The sequence below is a fragment of the Plodia interpunctella genome, chromosome 12 (genome assembly GCF_027563975.2).
Source record: "Plodia interpunctella isolate USDA-ARS_2022_Savannah chromosome 12, ilPloInte3.2, whole genome shotgun sequence".
In the NCBI taxonomy this organism is placed as follows: Eukaryota; Metazoa; Arthropoda; class Insecta; order Lepidoptera; family Pyralidae; genus Plodia; species Plodia interpunctella.
In genome coordinates, this window is record NC_071305.1 from 6,808,386 (window position 1) to 6,830,011 (window position 21,626).

The window sequence follows — 21,626 nt, forward strand, 5'->3', positions numbered from 1 at the left end:
ATTTTTGTAGATGCATGCATGTACCTATTCACGATTGGTAAAACCAATTTGTTTTTGACCAAACCAAACCAATTGGTGAAACCAAATGTTTTCTTGCACATATCTTTAAACGACATAGGTATTATTTTCTTTAGTTGAAAAAACTTTACATACTTTCTCCAGTTAATAAATAAGCCCACCATACAAACTCTCTGCTCAGTCTTCCCCATAAGGGATAGGTAAAGACGTGATACTGTATCTGAACAATCAGCTAGAAAACAATGAAAAATTAATATTTCATAGGTGTACGTGGACCAATGGTAATAAACTTACATCCTTGGTTATATTGATCCTGAAACTCCTTTTTGACACAGTCATATAAACAATAAGTTTATATGTGGGAGAATAAGGAATATAATTTAGGAAAAATGTATATTTTAAAATAAAACTTAAGATTCATCATGTTTTATAATGGAATTATATTATCCCGAAATTAACTCATAAATTCAATTAATTTAATTCAACATAAAGTATATCTATGACTATTACATTTAAAATTTGATTAATAAGTAGTAACATACCCGGTACAATGTCGTTGGGATAATTCAGATACAAGAAAAACAACTTGCCGTGTCCGTCGTCGGACAATGTCTGATCTGTCGAAAGATCGTGCGCCTTTTATAAAGGGGAGGTTCGTCGTCAGTGGTGGGGTGTCGGTATTGATACAACGGTTGAATTTAAAACAAAAATCTATTTATATTTCTCGCCCTAAAAATCTATTTATATATGTTAAACAAATTAAAAAAAACCCTCGACTTTCAATATTCATTTCGCTACAATTTTTGACACACGGGATAAAATTATCTATGACATAAAAAAAACTAAACGAAAATCGGTTCATCCGTTTGGAAGCTACGATGCCACAGACAGATAGGTACACAGGTACACGTTAAACTAATAACACCCCTCTTTTTGCGTCGAGGGTTAAAATATATATAATAATGAATTGGTTCACCTTATGTAAGTCATTTCGTATAGGTAAATGATTACGATGTAGGACCTTAGATTGTAAAAAAAAAACCTGTGAACCTAATTTATAAATTCTTGTGACTGGTATTGGCGCCAGAATCTAGTAGAATTGCACATAAATACGTTCGGATTGTGTAGGACGAATGGCTTATTAACGCTGTGAAAAATTAAATCTGTACTTAATTGGTTCAGTTATTATCGATAATAGCATTTCTATAACTATAAGCATTTCTTTACAAAAACAATATATAAGTATGTAGTACTTTGGAGGAAATGTCCTACCTAATCTTTTCTTTAATTTTGGACTGAAGAAATTCATAACACATATGTACAAAAGTATATATGTGTTATGAATTTCTTTGAATTGTCTATGCTAATCGTAAATCTAAGTTATCATTTTATTATACAAAGTTTATAAGACGTAAAAAAATCAATTAACAGCGCCACTCCTCATCATACCGTGACGGAAAGCAAAAAGTTTATAGACATTAAACGTAACTAAGAAGTTTAGTTATTTAAGTATAAGTTTGAGTTCCCTCGTCGGGTACCTACCATTCCTGGGTTCATCTTCAGGTCATGTTTCTGATAATAATGCATTGTCATATAAACTGAAGGCGTGTACCATATTTCAGCTGAAGCTTAATTACCACATGGGTTGCAAATTGTGCTGCAGAATTGAGCTGCAAGATTCCTCGAACAAGCATTCATAAAGTACTTACAGTGCAAGTAAAATAAAAGCTTGTGAAAAACAACATGGCTCAGTGACACTATGGGAATTATCAGATTTAACACTATGTGGCGCTTCTATTTTAACAATGAATTATTTCATTGGGGCCAGCCACAATTATCTTATTGACGACAAGGAAACATCTTCGGTGTTTAGTGGTTGATCTCGTACAGAGATAAAACGAATCTTACCATTGTGCCGTTCACAATTGCCATTCAGTTGGAGTTAAAAAAAGTAATACTAGTAATTAAATTAACAGCCTAAGTACATTAAGCTTCAAGCTATGAGCCATCGTCAGCGTGATTCCCAGAATGCGTCTAAGAACTTACTGTATGTATTATATATACAATTAACTGGAGAAAATATGATAAATTACCAATAGCGTACATTCCTGAAGTGAGCCCGACGAGTTTTTACTGAATTTTTTGAATTAAACTCTGTTGTGTAGATACAATATTTTAAACAAATCTAAATCTTATCTCTTTGACGATAATGGTGAAATAGGGTTGCCAGAACTGTTCACTTATGATGCGGTCTGTGATATAATGTCCAATTAGTGCAAACACTAAGCTTTTCTTCAATGAACAGAGATTTTCTGTTAGTTACAAGTATATATTTTTTGCCGCTTGCAGGTTTTGCTACTAATGAACTCATGAATGAAGTCCATTCGAATACATACTTAGTACCATGATCATAATTGTATTTATTTATTTACATAAACAATACATTATAGGGACAATAAAATCATAAATAAAATAGTAACTCGTACGTAATCTTTGTTACATTCATTAGGCTAAAATAAGCAAAATTTTCTTCCTTCCAAACAACTAGTTTCATTTTAATTTTTAACTTGAAATTAATAGCAAACGAGTACCTATTAAAAGATTCTCGTACTGAATAACAATTTGTGCACCCTAACGCAGCCGCACAAATACATAAATTATTTTTATTTATATTATTTATTTTTATTAAGTCTTTATTATGTCAATATTACATTACGTAAATTGTGTGATCTCAAATTGATATCTATACCTCTATTTTAATATAATAAAATTGTCTTTTAATGACTTTTACGAGCGAACAATTAATTTAATTAGTTTGTTGTGGTGCAATAAAATTTTATTTGCATTTTAGTTTCACACACCATATCCATACAAGTATATATAATTAGCGACATATCACCTTTACGAATAAACGTATGTAATCGAGTCCATTCTTCAAATATATGTTCACAAACCCCTTTTAAACATATTGTTCAGCTAGCCAACTTTGAATTTTATGTCACTGTGATACGGTTTAAAGTTGCCATGATGAGGACTTTTGATCGTTAGTATTAATGTACGCAGTTTCTTAGTTCAGTCAGGGGCCAGTATCTATTACAAAGTTGTATATTTCCTTCTTGAGAACTTGTTTACATTCTTGTTTCAATTGTTATAAAGGTTCTAATCGTTTGTCTTGGAGATTGTTAGGTGTGTAGAACGTTTTGTGTATGAGTTAGGTTCCATCCTTTATATGGGAAACCTGCATCATTCGTATGAGCTCTGGAGAGCGATAAAGTTAGGAGTTAGGACTCAATAGTTACGTGGCTGAACGCAATCTATGATTGATGAGAGCCTTGCCTCGATGACAGGTTTATTTTGATAAAACACTGACCTACATTTTTATACCTTGTTGCAGTAATCTGTTTGGCACCAAAGAAGTAAATATTTAGCATTTTGATTTTCTTTTCTACTAAAAACTAGATGTTGTGGGGATTTTGAGATAAAATATAGCCTATATGTAGCAATCTTGCATAATGTGTTCTAATGGTGAAAGATTTTTTAAATCGGTTCGGTAGTTTCGGAGATTAACCACCTCTAACATTCACTCACAAAGTCAGAAACTCACAAACGCTTACCTCTTTATAATAATATAAGTAATAAGGATAGATTACAAGAGTTTGTTTCTAAAACTCAACATCGCCGCTACTATATATACTCGTATACGGATGTAAAGTAGGTACGTATCGGCGCTGTTGTGCATAAAATAAAGAAAAAAATATACATTTAATTTTTCAAGTCTATATCAACGTCCTATTAATGAGCATGTCGGTTCCGCTCTGTAGCCTTAACTAAGATAGTCCAATTTATTTTGAACTTTTTTTAAAAAATTAACAAGAATTCTATATTCTTGTTAAGTTTATATTATGATACCTACATAGTCATTTATATATTATTAGATAATCTCTATAATTATTATTTATTAATGTGGCAATTCAATAAATTAAATGCACCCTGCATTCATTTACATATATCCACCATAAGATCTAAATAGGTTCGCTTTGGTGCGATTTACGAATACATCGAGAAGTAAAGGGGAAAATTAGATTACTTATGGTAAAATGGTATCGACACACTAAGAAGAAGTAAGAGATAAAATCCTCTAAATATCTCGATTAGGTAGTAAGTATTATTCAACCTCAAGATATTTGAGGATATTTTAATTCTCAATAAGTAAGTATATAAAATTAGTAGGTATTATTATTATAAGCTTATAAAACTATTATTTATTTGTGTGTTGCGTAAAATATAAATTGTTACTTTACGCAACACACAAATAAATAAGTGCTACATATCCATCACTTTTAAACAGTTATGGACAAAAATGTACTATATTTTACAACACTTAGGACAACGAAAATTAGCAACAAGAAATTAACGACATAACCAGAATTTTTTTTCAAAGCTTTCCTTGTTTTTTAATCTGACCCCATGCAGGCAGCATCAGATTTGATCAATTATTTCATCATATATCGGGTTCAAATAAAATTGCATATGACATCAACATTATTGTGTCTCACGTCATTCCGAGGTTAATACATGTAAACGTTTCTCCTGCAGTTAGATTATAATCTGATGAATTATATGTCACCCACTACCACAGACATAGAATGTCACTAGGAGGTCACAATTAACGGCTCATAAAACAACACTTATGTATAAATAGATACAAACGTTACTTATATATATATATATATATATATATATATATATATATACGTTACTTATATATATATATATATATATATATATAAGTAACGTTTGTATCTATTTATACATAAGTGTTGTTTTATGAGCCGTTAATTGTGACCTCCTAGTGACATTCTATATCTGTGGTAGTGGGTGACATATAATTCATCAGATTATAATCTAACTGCAGGAGAAACGTTTACATGTATTAACCTCGGAATGACGTGAGACACAATAATGTTGATGTCATATGCAATTTTATTTGAACCCGATATATGATGAAATAATTGATCAAATCTGATGCTGCCTGCATGGGGTCAGATTAAAAAACAAGGAAAGCTTTGAAAAAAAATTCTGGTTATGTCGTTAATTTCTTGTTGCTAATTTTCGTTGTCCTAAGTGTTGTAAAATATAGTACATTTTTGTCCATAACTGTTTAAAAGTGATGGATATGTAGCACTTATTTATTTGTGTGTTGCGTAAAGTAACAATTTATATTTTACGCAACACACAAATAAATAATAGTTTTATAAGCTTATAATAATAATACCTACTAATTTTATATACTTACTTATTGAGAATTAAAATATCCTCAAATATCTTGAGGTTGAATAATACTTACTACCTAATCGAGATATTTAGAGGATTTTATCTCTTACTTCTTCTTAGTGTGTCGATACCATTTTACCATAAGTAATCTAATTTTCCCCTTTACTTCTCGATGTATTCGTAAATCGCACCAAAGCGAACCTATTTAGATCTTATGGTGGATATATGTAAATGAATGCAGGGTGCATTTAATTTATTGAATTGCCACATTAATAAATAATAATTATAGAGATTATCTAATAATATATAAATGACTATGTAGGTATCATAATATAAACTTAACAAGAATATAGAATTCTTGTTAATTTTTTAAAAAAAGTTCAAAATAAATTGGACTATCTTAGTTAAGGCTACAGAGCGGAACCGACATGCTCATTAATAGGACGTTGATATAGACTTGAAAAATTAAATGTATATTTTTTTCTTTATTTTATGCACAACAGCGCCGATACGTACCTACTTTACATCCGTATACGAGTATATATAGTAGCGGCGATGTTGAGTTTTAGAAACAAACTCTTGTAATCTATCCTTATTACTTATATTATTATAAAGAGGTAAGCGTTTGTGAGTTTCTGACTTTGTGAGTGAATGTTAGAGGTGGTTAATCTCCGAAACTACCGAACCGATTTAAAAAATCTTTCACCATTAGAACACATTATGCAAGATTGCTACATATAGGCTATATTTTATCTCAAAATCCCCACAACATCTAGTTTTTAGTAGAAAAGAAAATCAAAATGCTAAATATTTACTTCTTTGGTGCCAAACAGATTACTGCAACAAGGTATAAAAATGTAGGTCAGTGTTTTATCAAAATAAACCTGTCATCGAGGCAAGGCTCTCATCAATCATAGATTGCGTTCAGCCACGTAACTATTGAGTCCTAACTCCTAACTTTATCGCTCTCCAGAGCTCATACGAATGATGCAGGTTTCCCATATAAAGGATGGAACCTAACTCATACACAAAACGTTCTACACACCTAACAATCTCCAAGACAAACGATTAGAACCTTTATAACAATTGAAACAAGAATGTAAACAAGTTCTCAAGAAGGAAATATACAACTTTGTAATAGATACTGGCCCCTGACTGAACTAAGAAACTGCGTACATTAATACTAACGATCAAAAGTCCTCATCATGGCAACTTTAAACCGTATCACAGTGACATAAAATTCAAAGTTGGCTAGCTGAACAATATGTTTAAAAGGGGTTTGTGAACATATATTTGAAGAATGGACTCGATTACATACGTTTATTCGTAAAGGTGATATGTCGCTAATTATATATACTTGTATGGATATGGTGTGTGAAACTAAAATGCAAATAAAATTTTATTGCACCACAACAAACTAATTAAATTAAATGTAAAGTTCAAATAAAATTGCATATGACATCAACATTATTGTGTCTCACGTCATTCCGAGGTTAATACATGTAAACGTTTCTCCTGCAGTTAGATTATAATCTGATGAATTATATGTCACCCACTACCACAGACATAGAATGTCACTAGGAGGTCACAATTAACGGCTCATAAAACAACACTTATGTATAAATAGATACAAACGTTACTTATATATATATATATATATATATATATATATATATATATATATATATATATATATATAATTTTAATCTAGCAAATAACTGGATATAAATATAACAACAACGATATAACAAATCAATCGTTTTTCGCGTCGAAGATTGTGGTCTTCTGAATGATAAACTTTCCAGCTTTCAGTTTTTTAGATTTCTTAGGAACGATCAGTCTACTTTCCCGTTTGGTCTATTCTGAATACCATAGAAGTAAAAATGTACAATGATTAATTATCTAGTCAAATAAATTTATAAACTGTCATCGCAATAACTAAAAACAAACAAGTCTTCACGAAATGACACAGTATCAAAATTACTAACGAAACACCATATTAGGCGTAGGCGCACCGGCTACCATGCGCCTGCGCAGACGTGACCACATGATTGACTCACTCATTCTCAGCACTTCGTACACTTTTGAATTATTTACTACCCGATTATAGTAATATCTATAAATGGCTCGATGTGGACGATGTGTGTAATCTTCGATTATCGGGAAAATCGCCATGACATTTATGAGAATAAGTATGGACTAACTAGGCACAAATCATAGAGGAATCGTAGAAGATTTACATCTCAGAATAATTATTTACGTACAGATAATATAGAAGGGGTTTACTTTGACACTGTCTTAATTCTTATCAGTGAGCCCGTCTCTACCTAACAAGTAGGTACATACATATAGCCGAATCAGATAGCTAGTAAAAAGATATATTTTTTTAAATATCAGGGCTCTGACTAGTCGCATTCCCAAAGGTATTCACTATTCCTAATACGACGAAGTCAGGTGTTCAAACATCATAATTTGACAATAGTATCTCGTCTTCTATATTATGGAAATCAAAGGAATTCCACCTCTATACGCTACGCTATAGAATCTATGGCTTTCAATTGTGTTAGAAATATAGTTTTGTTTAATCACAACAGCCAAGACACGTCGTGTGCAAAAGCTCACGAATCAATAGTACACATTGTATTTCTTTATAGACTCTCAAAAATGAGCGCATGACCATATTCTAGGACATAATGGATTGCCAATTGGACACGATATTTTTTACTGGAATAGAAATCAATGTGTTTTCTAGGCGTGGGAAATTTGACTGTAATGTGAGGAAATCCATCACCATCAACTATGATCGCGGTGAATCTAAGTCCATTGAAAGTTTTCCTTGACATCCATATTTAGCTTTCATTTAAAACGACTATGTAGGTACTTCGATTTTTTCTGAGTTCGCCGAATATTATGTAGTCATAAAGTACCTACCACCTGTTTATAAGGGTTCTCGCGGAAAATAAGTTAACTATACAGTGATATGATTAAGTAAAAATGCCGCACGAATAATTCTTATAACACGGTCTCAAATTTCCTTTGCATCTATCTTAATTTGTGGTATTTGTTATTTCCATAATAGTTATTTATTTATTTACCTGACACAATATTTTCGTATTATAGGGCACCTAGTCAAGTATTAACGAGATGTTTGCCCATATGACTTCTAACTTCAATGAGAATTAAGTCCATTACTTTAGTAGGTATTGATTTATTTGCCCACATGGGTAAAGAATGGTTCCATTAACGAGGCAGGACAGGTATTACCACGAGGCGAGTCGTGAGCGAAGCTCTAGGCGCCTCCGGCGACGGACTCTTAAGATATCTAGGTGAGGGCTAGGACATTTTTCTCACACTAGTGGAACTGCGCCCCGCTGACCGCACGGCGCTATGGTGACCATGGTTTTGGATTTTTATTTAACCTACGTTTCCCCACTGCTGGGCAAAGGTCTCTGAGATTGGTCGAGTATGGTTTCAGATGAACTGAAGCAAATGATTTTAGAATAACCGGGTCTTTCTCGAAAATTTATAACTAAAACAAAATAACACGAATTGTACCTAACTTAAATAAAACTAAACCAGTCAAGGTTTTAAAATAACTCATATTATAAGGTTATTCCTATATACTACTAAAAGGCTACACGACTTTAACACCAGAAGAGCCCATTGCTTTGTATAGGCAGTATAAACCTGCAATGAAAAAATAATAATAAAGCAAAATATTGAAAATTATTACATACGCTGCGTTGATGTCTTCTGCATTAAGTTATACTTATTTTTTCATTTTCTCATAAAACCAATAATGCTTACAAGATTATGTACTTAGATAAATAAATAACTTAAATTATGTCTTAGGCACCTACATGAAAATATCTTAAATATTCTACATAATTTCAATTCCTGTTTTTATATAATGAATTGGACACCCTATCCTGCTGTGATAAACGTAAACACCGAGATAGATGAAATTGTTGTGAAAAATCCTATTTTTTGTTACCCCAGTAATGAAGCCCTGACGCAGCATGACCTCATGTATTCACATCCGCACCACAGGTTTATGAATAGAAATCCATATAAAGAGAGATCATGCGCGTTTGAGAATTTTGGATTTGCACAAAATTGTGCCTTTTCAGTTTCTTTGAACTAAGTAAAAGAAAATAATACTTTGCATGTAATATATTTATACGTATGTAGTACAATGAACACGTGTTAAAAGCACGATACATGCATACTACTTTAATATTATAAACGTCGGTTTGTCACGCTTTCACGGCTAAATCGCTGAGCCGATTTGGATCATATTCGGAATAGATGACCCGAGGCTACCGCGGGCGGATCCTGTCCTGTCTATGTCCTGTCCTGTCCTGACCTGTCTATGGACTTTTAAAAGAATAAAAGGATAAGTACACAATGGTGAACTTATCCCATTAAAGTATCTATTCCAGATTCCAGTCAATTGGATTGATTCAGTCAGATTGGTACCTAAGCCGCGTCTTTACCCACATAAATTTCGTTAAAAAAATATATACGATTTTGATCTTAATAACACGATATTGAGTAAGCACATATATGTACAATATATCTAAGTTAAACTTGTTTCTAGATATTTATTTGAGATTTAATGTTATAAAACATACTACTATGCGTTCTAGTACGTGCTTTTATATCTGTTTTATGCAATCAGTGACAAAGTTCCCACGGCTTTTAGAAAATAAATTAGTATTTCTTTAGGTTATTTCAAGGCATTCGATAACTGAAATTCAAACTTCTATATTCATACTACCTAATTTAATAAACCACTTACTTAGTATGTATGAATGTAAATAAAGTCAAACATAGGCATTTTTATTCCAAAATTTTATTACGACGGGAAAATATCCAAGATAATTTTTTATATTGTTTAAATACATAATACGTGGATATCGATTATTAACACAGAATATGCTCCTCCACTTAAAAAAAGTGACAGAAAGCGAAGGTCTCACAAAAATTATTACAGATTAAAATAATAACGCATTGGACTTGCATGTAAAATGAAATCAGAAATGAGGTGACGAATTGACGACATTACTTTCAATAGCGAAAATTACATTAGTAATTACCATATTACTGTAAGCAACTACAGTGGACATCACATCAATCTACCCAAATCTCAAAATTCACCTCTATTACCGCTACATAGAGGTGCATGAAGGGTAATTTAACGTGCAGCATACTTTACTTCATTACGTGTATGATATCTACTTAATTTCATTTTGACAGTAATAATGTAATTTTCATTGCATTTTATCTCCTTGTTGTTATCAGAGGGAGAAAGCCAAGGGTCTTGCATACATTTCAAGTTTAAAAACGGGTAGGACGTTTCTCCAATAACCACATTGTATGCAAGGCCGTCTGATATCACAGGCAAAACTAATGTTAGGATAGAATATTAACTGCGTGTGTAAGTATAAGTACCTATACCAGGTAATTCACTCAGTGAGCAATTTAAAATTAATCTTTAAATATCGAAACGATCTATTGTTTTAATTTCTCTACCTAAATATATTTTTTGCGCCGAATAAAGTATTTCTTCTTTCCTTAACACTACTGAATAAGAAACGCCGACTATAATATGTCATTAAATTGTATTGTAAAATAAAAAGTCAATTTCTGAATTACTAATCTATTCACACCAAAGATTTCGACGTCTGGTTGAAAGCAGCATTCAGCCTCTTTTGGTACTTCTGAATGTAAGTTCAAGTCTGTCATTTGAGCGATTTTCTGGTCACATCCTAAACCATGGATCGTAAGGCAGGATCCACTTTCCTGCTTTTTACTCTCCACTGTGTAGATTTCCAATCTGTAGTTTCAATATTCTGTGCGACGGAACCACATTTTTGATGATTGTGCAAAATGCGCGGGCGAAGACGTGGGCCGAAGCAAGTTTTATGGCAAAAAGTTCGTGGACCCTTTTCTGGTTTTTTGGACAATACACGCGTGGATCATTTATTTTGCGTTTATTTTTGGCCTGCAATACAATACGGATATATGAAAAAGGTCGTCTCAGGTGGTCAGCCGCGGTCCCGAAAACCAAGGGTCACGTTTTCACGAATGGAATTACAAATTGAAATGTTTTGTATGTGAATTACAAATTGAAACGAGTGTTGCCTCCATATGGACTTTTACTATAAAATAATGGATTCAAATTATGTAATGCTGAAAAGTAATAGTCATAGTCGTAAAAAGTTGAAACATTTATAAAAGTTATGTGAAGTTGGAGAGGTCATTTTCCTGGGATATTATATATTATAATAAGTACGACAATTTCAAACTTTTGTTATGGGTAACTATTGCCAGACGGAGTGCCCGCACTTATTAAATAAATTTGGTTCACAAGTACTTTCTGGCATTGAGACTAATAATAACAAAATTCTTAGTAAATGACTTTCCTGTTTGTGAATCAATTCATTTCCATTGAAAAATAAAGCTCATGGAGTTGAATAAATATTAAATTAATAATTATTATAATTAATATCAAGAAATGATAAAAAGATGGAAGACATTTATATTTTTTTAGGTACTACGCCTACAGTAAACTATTGAGTGCACAGCAAAGAAGCAGTCCTCTGGCGAAACTCGTGTGTCCATCCATACCTTTACACTACCGCACAGAGAGGATAAGACCTGTGGATAAGACGCTGCGCTGGTTGGTGAGCAAAGGTGGAAATATCATCCTTATATGCAAGTGACTTATACGATTAATTATGAGTAATATGGGAACTAAAATTAAATAGAAATCGTTCAATTTGTCCTATGGGAATAATTTTTAAAAATATTCTTAATGACACTAGGTTAGTCCAAGAGGAAAACGGGAAATATAGGTACTTACATTGGTACCTATGTAACTATCATGTATCTAATGTAATATATTTATATAATAGTGCATAGTTGATTAGACATACTTTACCAAAACGATTGACACCTAATCAACAACAATTCAGAACAAGGTACCAAAGTTGACGATAAAAAAAATTATGACGAGATTACAGTAATATTCGCGGCCGCTTTTAGTTCGTATGTCATGTCATTTAATCACATTCAGTGAACTGTCATGGCGGCCGTATTTGGCGGGAAAGCAATCCGCTTTACCAAAATAGGAGGGACCTGGGATACCGATCTTTGCGTCTTTATTGCATTGCATGATCGTTGCATAAGTTATGCATTTTTCCCTAAAGCAGAAACCGTATATATAAGTTGGTAAATAAAATTTATTTATTAAGCATATTAAAAAGAGAATTTTATGTATGTGAGCGAAGCGAGCAAAGTGAGCGAGGTCTACAAGTCAACTTGGGGCAAATATATTTGCTTTGTATGTAACATTACATACATACAAAAAATATATTCGCGATAACTTTCGAAATGTTGTTCTGATTTTGATGAAATTTAAAAAGTACTTATGTAGAAACTGGAAATAGAATTTTTAAGTTCGTGGGGCAACAAAATCGGTTGAATCGTTTTTGAAATATTTACAATTTTGTAAAAAAATATTGTGTTCGCGAGGTTAAAAGACAAATTTTAAATTATATCGTATTAAAGTAAATGCTATAAACTACTAACATTTCGGAGCGACCAATATTATAATACTTATATGTATGAAAATGAAAATCGCATCTGTATAAAATGTGTATACCTAGGTACCCATATCATTCACACCGATACTACACGCGGCAGACAAATCTATTGATAAGATGATACAGTTTAGATAAGTTTCCTCAATACTAAGGCTCAAAACCGAGATTATATTCATGTGATTTAAAGACTATGGTGTTTCTATATTCATGTGTGTTTTGTATTTTTTGAGATCACCGATTCAAAACTTTGAATCCAATAAAGTAGATATCTGATCAGATTCTGAAACAGTATTATTTATCTTGAAAGATCTTACACAACATATAAGTCTTACGTATTGGTATTGTAGCAATTATATAGTGTCAAGGAGATACCCGTTCAATAACTTCAAAAGTTCCAAAAGTTGTCATCTTTACATAATAAAAACATGTGCTTACCCTCGTCGCGTCTGTCTGTATGAACGAGATAAACTAAAGATTTAGGTGTATAATTTATTATGGTTTTACCCGAGCGAAGCCGGGTCGCGCCGCAAGTTACTTAATATAAGCTATTAAGATAATGGCCCCTTCACCTAAATGCGAAAGTCTTACTATGTAGGCTTAATCGATTTTGATGAAATTTTAAAACTACTACGCGGCGGTGTTGCAGACAGTAGCTAGTAGGGATTTGAAATATTATTTTTTTAATTAAGTATAGAAAAATGTTCTTACATAAGTATAATGTATTCTACTACACTACTTGTATGATAAACCATAACAGGTTACCATTAAAATAGGTATAACAATAATAAGGATAATTTAATCAACAAATGGAAGTCAATTACCTACCTACAACTACTGGAAGTACATTATAATTTGTGCTAAAAGTAAGTGCAAATAAATAAAATACCAATACGCGTAATGAAGAAAAAAAAATGAAATATTGCATATTCATTTCGGTGAGAATTAGTTTTCACATGAAAAGTTTTTAGTTTGTTTGAACGCGCTAACCTCTGAAGCTGGTGCCATTTGATAAATTATTTCTGTATATGATACAGAAAGCCAGAAAGCCACATTCACGAGGAATATAGGTTATCTGGAATCCCGAAATTTCCAAAGGGACGTAGCCGCGAGACACAGCTAGTTAGTTTACAACAAGACTCAATTCCTTAGTGACTCATCCATTTAGCAGAATCTTTTAATCATGATTTGAAATAATTGGAAATACGACAAATAGAAAATTGTTTCATACTTCATACGCCCAATCAAACTTGTCTTCAAGACAATGAGAGAGATCGAAGCGCGTGGGCTTCAGCGGCAACTAGCGGCGACAGAGTTCTATCATTGAAAACGTTTTATATCTGATGGGACTATGTGATATTAGGTTGAGGAGCCCACGCTTCCGGAGTCTATTATTTACATAATCAGTGATTATTCCGCATCATTGAATATATTGGTTAGTGATTGGTTAGAAACACTGTCATATTGTAATAAGTATGTACTCGTAAGTTACTCTTGTTTCTATTATTTATAGATAAGATTTTATCTGCAGTTTTCCTTCCGTGGTTATGTCAGAAAATTATTTCTTACCAGTTTTATTTTCCATGTTTTTTAAAATTTTGGTAATAATCTTGACCACGAGACGCGTGGTTCTAGTTTTAATTGTGTGCTGGATCTTTCAGGACATTGTTAGAACTTGTGGAAACATTCAAAGATATAGTATATTATCTAAAATAAGAAGTCGAAAGTTAAAATAAACAGGTCGCACCGCACACACTTGAAACTCTTTATAACTTTTTTGTTTGTGAACTCTGCAGTTTACTTATTTATAGATGTCATCTGTTCCCTGGGGGTTGGAGCTTAATTTACGAACGTTCTTAAATAAGGACACGCTGGCGGAGAGACTAAACAAATACATGAAACGTTAATTAACAGATAACAAAATTAACGAAAACAATGAAAAATTTATTAAAACATAAATAAATCAAAATACATTTCATAAAATATATTAATTAATTAATTATATGGCAAAGTGAAAATTGCGAATACCTAATCAGTTATAACCAGTCCATGGGCAACACAACACTTCACTATCACGCAAAAGTCCTGTCTATGTAGTCGTAGTCGAATTCTGCCAAAAAGGAGTCGAACGGCGAGAGGGAATCCTCCGCGAATTCTGACGTGGTCTCCAGTTCCTGGTCCTGTTCCGTGGAGAATTCCGAGAGATCTGAGCAATAGGGCGAGGGCCAGCGCTCCGGTCTCGGTGTGGAGTCACCTTCAGGGCTGGATTCTCTGAGAGTGGCCGATAGAGCTGATATGTATCGCATTGCTAGGCGCAAGGTAGTGATTTTGGTGAGTTTCTCGCAGGGGACAGGAGCGCCTGTGATGGCGGCGGCCGGGACAGCCCTGCGTAGGGCTTCGAAGGCGCGATTGATTTCGCGCATTCGACTTCTTTCGCGCGCGTTTGCTGTTTTTCTCCTGTATTTGCTGAGAGGCTGAGGCGTGCGGCGCGTGCGCGGCTCGCGGCTGCGCGCTGCGCGCGGACGCAGCTGGTACGTGTCGTGCTCGGGCATGGAGTGGAGGCGCCGATCTCGACTGATCGCTCCGCAGCCGCCCCACGCGACGGAGCCGCCGCCCGCGCCCGGATTCCGCTTGAAAAATACGCTCACTCCGCCCACTTGCCCCGCTCCGTTCATGTACACTGATGTACACAATTACTTACTTTGATTACTTTACCGATTATGAAAGTATTAAGTACCTACTTTCAATAACAACGCGGCGATAGCTAACGCGATCATACTAAGACATTTGATGTTGATAACTATTCGGAATTAATAAAATAAAAAAACTACCTACCTACATTATAGGTAGTTCAATAACATTTTTGTAGGACTAGGTACAAATAGATCATCTGGAGGGCTCGACAAAATCTTTATAAATAACATCCGTTTACCTATATGTTTAATCACCTACCTACACTATCTACATACCCAAACAAAATCTTATACTTAAGTAGGTACATCCACTTATAGAATACATTGTTGCTTGGAGTGGAGTTCACATAAGAGAAAATTACTGAGATATATAGCACGTACCCAAATCCTATTTTAAGGAAATGTACCATAAGTATTGAGTAGGAAACATTGACAAAATAAACCACACAAAATCATCATTAAAACATTATCGGAACTAAGTGTATTGGACTAGGTAGGTACTACTACTACTTATTGTATAAGCACAACTAGAAAACATACAAACTTAGAATGAAAAATTTATGTGCTTTACTGTACACGGTTGCAATGAATGAACAAGCACGTAGTATCTTATGGGTAAAGTTAAGCAGATAGATTTCAAGTAGGTACCCATAGTTATACGTAGTTTAAAGAATGATTTGCATATTCGATTCGGCATTTCCGTTTAAAAGGCTAAAGTGCTGATGGCTAATTGTTTACTGACCTTGCTAAATCGTGTGGGATAACTTAATCGTGTAGGCGTCAAATTATGTCACAAAATGTTACAAAGCCACAATACTACTTGTAATGTAACCAAAAGCAATGTCGAATTTTTAATCGAATGTTGGTTTGCAAAATACTGTTAGTGAAATAAATTAGTGGCATTTTGTGTGTTTAAAAAATCTTAGTAAGTAGGTAGGTATTCCATATTTAAAAATTTAAGAGGGAAATACTTATGAATATCATTTTTATTATTACTCTGTGGCCTGTGATTTGTATCCTAACCTATATACTACATCGTAAAACAATTAATACTTACAATTTTATGTTTATACTATTACGATTACGTATGTAATAAAAACAATATATTAAAATAAAGCAATACTGATGATGGATCTCCACTGCCAAATATTGCTATACTTTGACAACAGGCGTATAATAAGTGACATGAAAAATACTTGTGACCAATTTTTGAGTGAAATTAATGATAAAACGATATGTAAATATCCGCCTTTAAGATTTTTACTTGAGATCGATGTAATGGATTTGTTAGACATGGTTCCTGAAATTGGAGAAACACTATTACAAGAACCCATAAAATGGCAAAACGTATGTAACGAGATTTTATTCGCATGCTTAGTTTCTTTGGATAGTAACGAATGGACTAAAAACATGAGACCAAATCAAGTAGCTGTTAATTTGAGATTAAAATGTTTATCTAAAGTGTTAATGGTTCCAAATCGCCATTATTACAAAGGCCTAGTAAGTTTCCAAGGCTTGTTGTTAGCAATATCTAAACCTAATAGCTATGCCTATCATACTGTTTGGTCTTGTCCTGAGGAGTGCGAAGATAGTGAAGTTGTTCTACAATACATACCAAAAGTGCCACCTAAATGTTATGTCTGCAAGAGTGTTCTATATGAAAATAGCGGCTTGAGAAGATGCGGTGAACAAGTAAAAGTCACTTTAAAACTAAAGAACAGTTTGCTTTCGAAGAGTTTAAAAATTACCGACGATTTGATACCTGTTTTAACGCTCGGAAGGGTTTATAATTTCTATGGTGTCGTTTTGAAGAATGCTATGTCTATTTGGTCTTTAGAGGAAGTGATTCCATTGCCTGTGCCAATCACCGCACCTATTCCCGATGATGTCGAAAAACTATTTAATGCTTGCAAGGGCATCTCTTGGAGATTTATATTCTGTTTAGCCTCATGTATAGGCGTCAATGAGTGCCCCTTAAATTGTTTTATGCATTTAAAGATTAGTTTGCTGCTAAGTTTAACAAGCGTAAAAGCAAACATGTTTACAAAATCTCGAATTATTCACGTTTTTGTCGCTGGATACGACACCGGATACGTTGGAGAGCTGATGAAAGGTGCTGCCAAACTTGCACCACGATCCGTGTGTATGGGGACTTCCAATACAACAGCTACTGACACATTGGTCGGTTCATCTGGTGGTATATGCTTCTTGCCCCTACCATTTCATGTCTACAACCAAAAATTGATAAATTGTCTCTTATCTAATCTAGAATCAGGCGTAACATCGAACGATACGAACCCAGCTCAAATTCAATGTGCTGTTTGGGCACAAGGAATGGATTATAAAAAAAATCTTATTTATAATGTGGCAAATATATTTGGATTTGTATGTAGAGGAGATTATGGAGAATATAACGACGAAATTGCTAATTTTCTTCTCGAACGAACCACTGAACCCTCTGATATAACAAAAGATGAAGTAAAAGCATTAAAGGACGTTGCAGTTTATTTAGATATAGTTGCTGGCATCCAAGTATCTTTAGACAACGATACAGAGATACTCATACGAAATTATTTTCTAACCGCTCGTAGAGAAGGCAATAGAGGCGTGTCAGTGGGAAGTATGGAAGCATTAGTAGCAATATGTCTAACATGCGCAAGGCTTTGTCGGCGAACAGTAGCCAATATAGACGACGCAGTTTTGGCCATTTGGTTACATGTCAGCGGCAGCCCTGAACCAAGAATCGCTCCCAATGAGTATCTCGGAGCTCCAACTGATATTACCAGTTTAAAAGAATTATTCAAACTGTTCAAACATTGGCTGTCAGAGTTTAGTGGCCTTGATATTCCATAATGCAAACAACGAGAGGGTTCGAAATATGTTTTCAAATTAAACTTTATTTTTTCATTTTCTTCTGGGCATAGAAATAAAACATTTAAAATATAATTATAGAAAATTTTATTTTATCATTTAGTGCAAAAAATACGAATAAATCTAATTAGGTATGTATTTTTATATAGAAATTAACTAGGTTAGCACCAATTCAATTTCATAATACCATAACAAAAGACATTATCAAATGCAACTTCAAATACAATAAAATGTTAATATTGATAAAGACAAATTTAAATGACTAGATTTAAATAAAGCAACACAAATACCAATTCATAATATGTAACAGCAAATATCTACAATTTTGGCTTAAAAATCTACAATATACTTTTTTAAAAACACTCATCATAAAATCGCATCACAGTATTCTTAGGCACTAATAAAAAAAAATGTTTTTCATACAAAACAGTTAATATAAATATATTTTATAGATAAGTATGTATTAATTTTTTTCATTTAGAAAACTATAGTCAAAGTTATGGTTCCCAAAAATTTTTTTCTGCATATTTATTTTTTCAGTTAGTTTAGAATGGTTCTGTCTCAACTTTAAACTTTCTTCAATCAAAGAAGTTAGACCCTCATCCTCTTCAATTTTATTTGCAATTTTGATGCAGTGATTGGAGACAGCTTCACCAACTTTGAAATTACTTTTTTGGAATGAAATAACACTATATGGAAGATCAACCAAATTGTGAGCATCATTAGCAAGAACTGATATTGTTGACCACATACACTTTGTCAATTCTTCCAGAGTATTATTTGCATCTGAACTTAGTTTTTCAGTATTATCAGCAGCATTTTCTATCACATCAGAAATTTTGCTAAATTCAATACTCAAATCCATAATTTTCAACATGAAAGGTTGGTTCCTTAACTCTAAAAGAATCTTACTTCTCATTTTGAGGCATTCATAACATGTCTTCATAATATCGAGACATTGCTTTTCTTTGACTCTATACTCACTGAAAGATTCACTTTTTTTGTAATTTATAAAAACAGTTAAGGCATTTTTGAAAATAGTTTGATAATTATGCTTCTGTACAAAGTTGTTGAGGTCTTCAGATACAATCTCATTGCTCCTTCTAGATGCTGACTGCAATCTAACAGTCAGTTGTGTCCAAGCTGTGTCAAGTTTGTTAACTTTATCATTTAGCTCATCTGCATTTTTAAACTGTTTCTCAAATCCGCCAAGAAAATTAGTCCCCACTGAATTTTCTTTTAAATTCTCAACATGGTGCTTTCCCATTTCACCCATTTTAAACACAGTTTCCCTTCTAACAAGAAGCTTTCCAATTTCTTTATCTACTGCATTGTGTTTGAGAAGTATTTGTGTCTTTTCATTCTTAAGAAACTGACCTCTAGCAAATAATCCCTTGATGAGGCAATCATACAATTCTATTTCATTTATGATAAAGTAGAGGCCATGTCGGTACAAATTTTGACTATTTTTAAAATTATACAATGCTTTAGGATGTTCCAAACATCTTTGAACTGTTTTTGGCACAACTGGTTCAATATTATCTTTAATCATATTTGCCTTGTGGTATAGATAGAGTATGATGTTTTCATTCACATTCCAATGTTTCACTAACTGATCATTATCATCAAGTTCATTATAAGTGGATGGAGATAGCAAAATTTGATCTGAAATTGGAATTTTGAGATCCTTTTCTATCCACAATTTTAATCCAGCTGTGGTTGTTATATCATCAATTTCATAAGCAAGTTGTGATAAAGTATAAACTGAAAATATTTTTATAATTTTCCTAGTCAACACTTCTTCCAAAACATTAAAAATTACAATTTTACTTGCAGATTCTTTTTCTTCAGTTGGTATGTTAAAAGTTACCTTGGAAGGAGCATCACGACCTCTTAATTTTGGATCCCATTCCAATGCTATTCTTAGCCACTGTTCCATTAATAATTTAAATGGTTTTGAAATACGATTTTCTACAAAAATATCCTTTGAATACTCAATGTCACCATGAAATGATTCATAGACACAAACATCTTCATGAGTTTTCTTCTTAACATAAGGCATCCACTGTACAGGTGCCATAAATGGTAGAAATGGTCTTATACCACAGATAATTTCAAAAGCAAGAAGACCAAAAGACCAAAAATCAACAGAATTGCTGTAAGTTTTGCTATATAAAATTTCAGGTGCTAGATATTGAAGTGTGCCAACAAAACTAGCACAAACAGATTTAGAATCAATTTCTTTTGCATATCCTAGGTCTATTAGTTTGTACTGCATATTCATCTTTTGTTGAGTTATTGTATTACTAGATCCACAATCATCTATTAATTGAATGACAATATTTTCAGGTTTGACATCTCGATGTGTGATTTTATTTTGGTGCAAAAATTGCATAGCACTTCCAACATCCTTTAGAATTTGACGTACCTGTGTCTCTTTTAATCCACCACATGATTCAGGTTTGTTAAGTAACTGTCGAAGGGAACCTCCACTGCAGTATTCCATACAAAGAATGGGTAATTTTGATGGATTAGCAGATTCTAAGCCTTCTATAAACTCTAAAGGTAGCTCCTTTGTGCTGACAATGTTGGGATTGTTACAGTTCTGCAACATCTCTACTTCTTTCGTCCATCGCTCTTTGTGTTTTGCGGTGAGTTCATCGCCCCATTTACATGTCTTGATAGCAAGTTTCTCGTCTGTTTTTTGGTGTTTCCACAAAACCACTGTACCAAAGCTTCCTGAGCCTAATACTCTATCTTTCACCCAATCACCAATAAACACAATACCATCCATAGTTATTGAACGATTCAAAAGTTCTACAAATAAAATAAATATGTAGGTACCTAGGTTAAGTTTGTACCTACATAAATTTATTTAATTATCGCTTCTTTCCTGCTTCTCAAATTTCCGACTTTATTTTGACAGTTTTGAATTATATAATTGACTGACTGACATTGGCAGTTTCTATTTATAAAGTAAGAAGCGACCATGGAATTAGTAGGTAGGTACCTTCTTCGGGAATACCTAAGCAATGTGTTTATATCTTTGGGTGGAAGTGACATGCACCCATGGAATTAGTAGGTACTTACTGTTGTACAAAGTACTTATTATATCCATGCACGCACCCGTCCAATAAGCAGTAAAGATAGAACTGAATAGAAG

At 33.2% G+C, this 21,626-nt stretch overlaps 3 protein-coding genes across 3 annotated transcripts; 1 reads left to right on the top strand and 2 right to left on the bottom strand.

The window, feature by feature from the left end:
• Window positions 1–14,822: 14,822 nt before the first annotated feature.
• On the bottom strand, window positions 14,823–15,589 carry LOC128674162 (twist-related protein-like). Its single transcript, XM_053752542.1, has one exon. The coding sequence runs from the start codon at window positions 15,572–15,574 to the stop codon at window positions 14,972–14,974; it is 603 nt and encodes a 200-aa protein (XP_053608517.1). The 5' UTR covers window positions 15,575–15,589; the 3' UTR covers window positions 14,823–14,971.
• A 553-nt stretch (window positions 15,590–16,142) lies between these two features.
• LOC128674304 (uncharacterized) lies at window positions 16,143–18,463 on the top strand. The gene has a single exon (XM_053752793.1). It carries the CDS (start codon window positions 16,718–16,720, stop codon window positions 18,443–18,445), a length of 1,728 nt encoding a protein of 575 aa, XP_053608768.1. The 5' UTR covers window positions 16,143–16,717; the 3' UTR covers window positions 18,446–18,463.
• A 70-nt stretch (window positions 18,464–18,533) lies between these two features.
• IKKbeta (I-kappaB kinase beta) lies at window positions 18,534–21,392 on the bottom strand. Its single transcript, XM_053752792.2, has one exon. The coding sequence runs from the start codon at window positions 21,255–21,257 to the stop codon at window positions 18,927–18,929; it is 2,331 nt and encodes a 776-aa protein (XP_053608767.1). The 5' UTR covers window positions 21,258–21,392; the 3' UTR covers window positions 18,534–18,926.
• Between the last annotated feature and the right edge of the window lie 234 nt (window positions 21,393–21,626).

Excerpts from the sequence above, each read along its gene's own strand:
- LOC128674304 (XM_053752793.1), top strand. The coding sequence starts at position 16,718 with ATGATGGATCTCCACTGCCAAATATTGCTATACTTTGACAACAGGCGT.
- IKKbeta (XM_053752792.2), bottom strand. The coding sequence starts at position 21,257 with ATGGATGGTATTGTGTTTATTGGTGATTGGGTGAAAGATAGAGTATTA.
- LOC128674162 (XM_053752542.1), bottom strand. The coding sequence starts at position 15,574 with ATGAACGGAGCGGGGCAAGTGGGCGGAGTGAGCGTATTTTTCAAGCGG.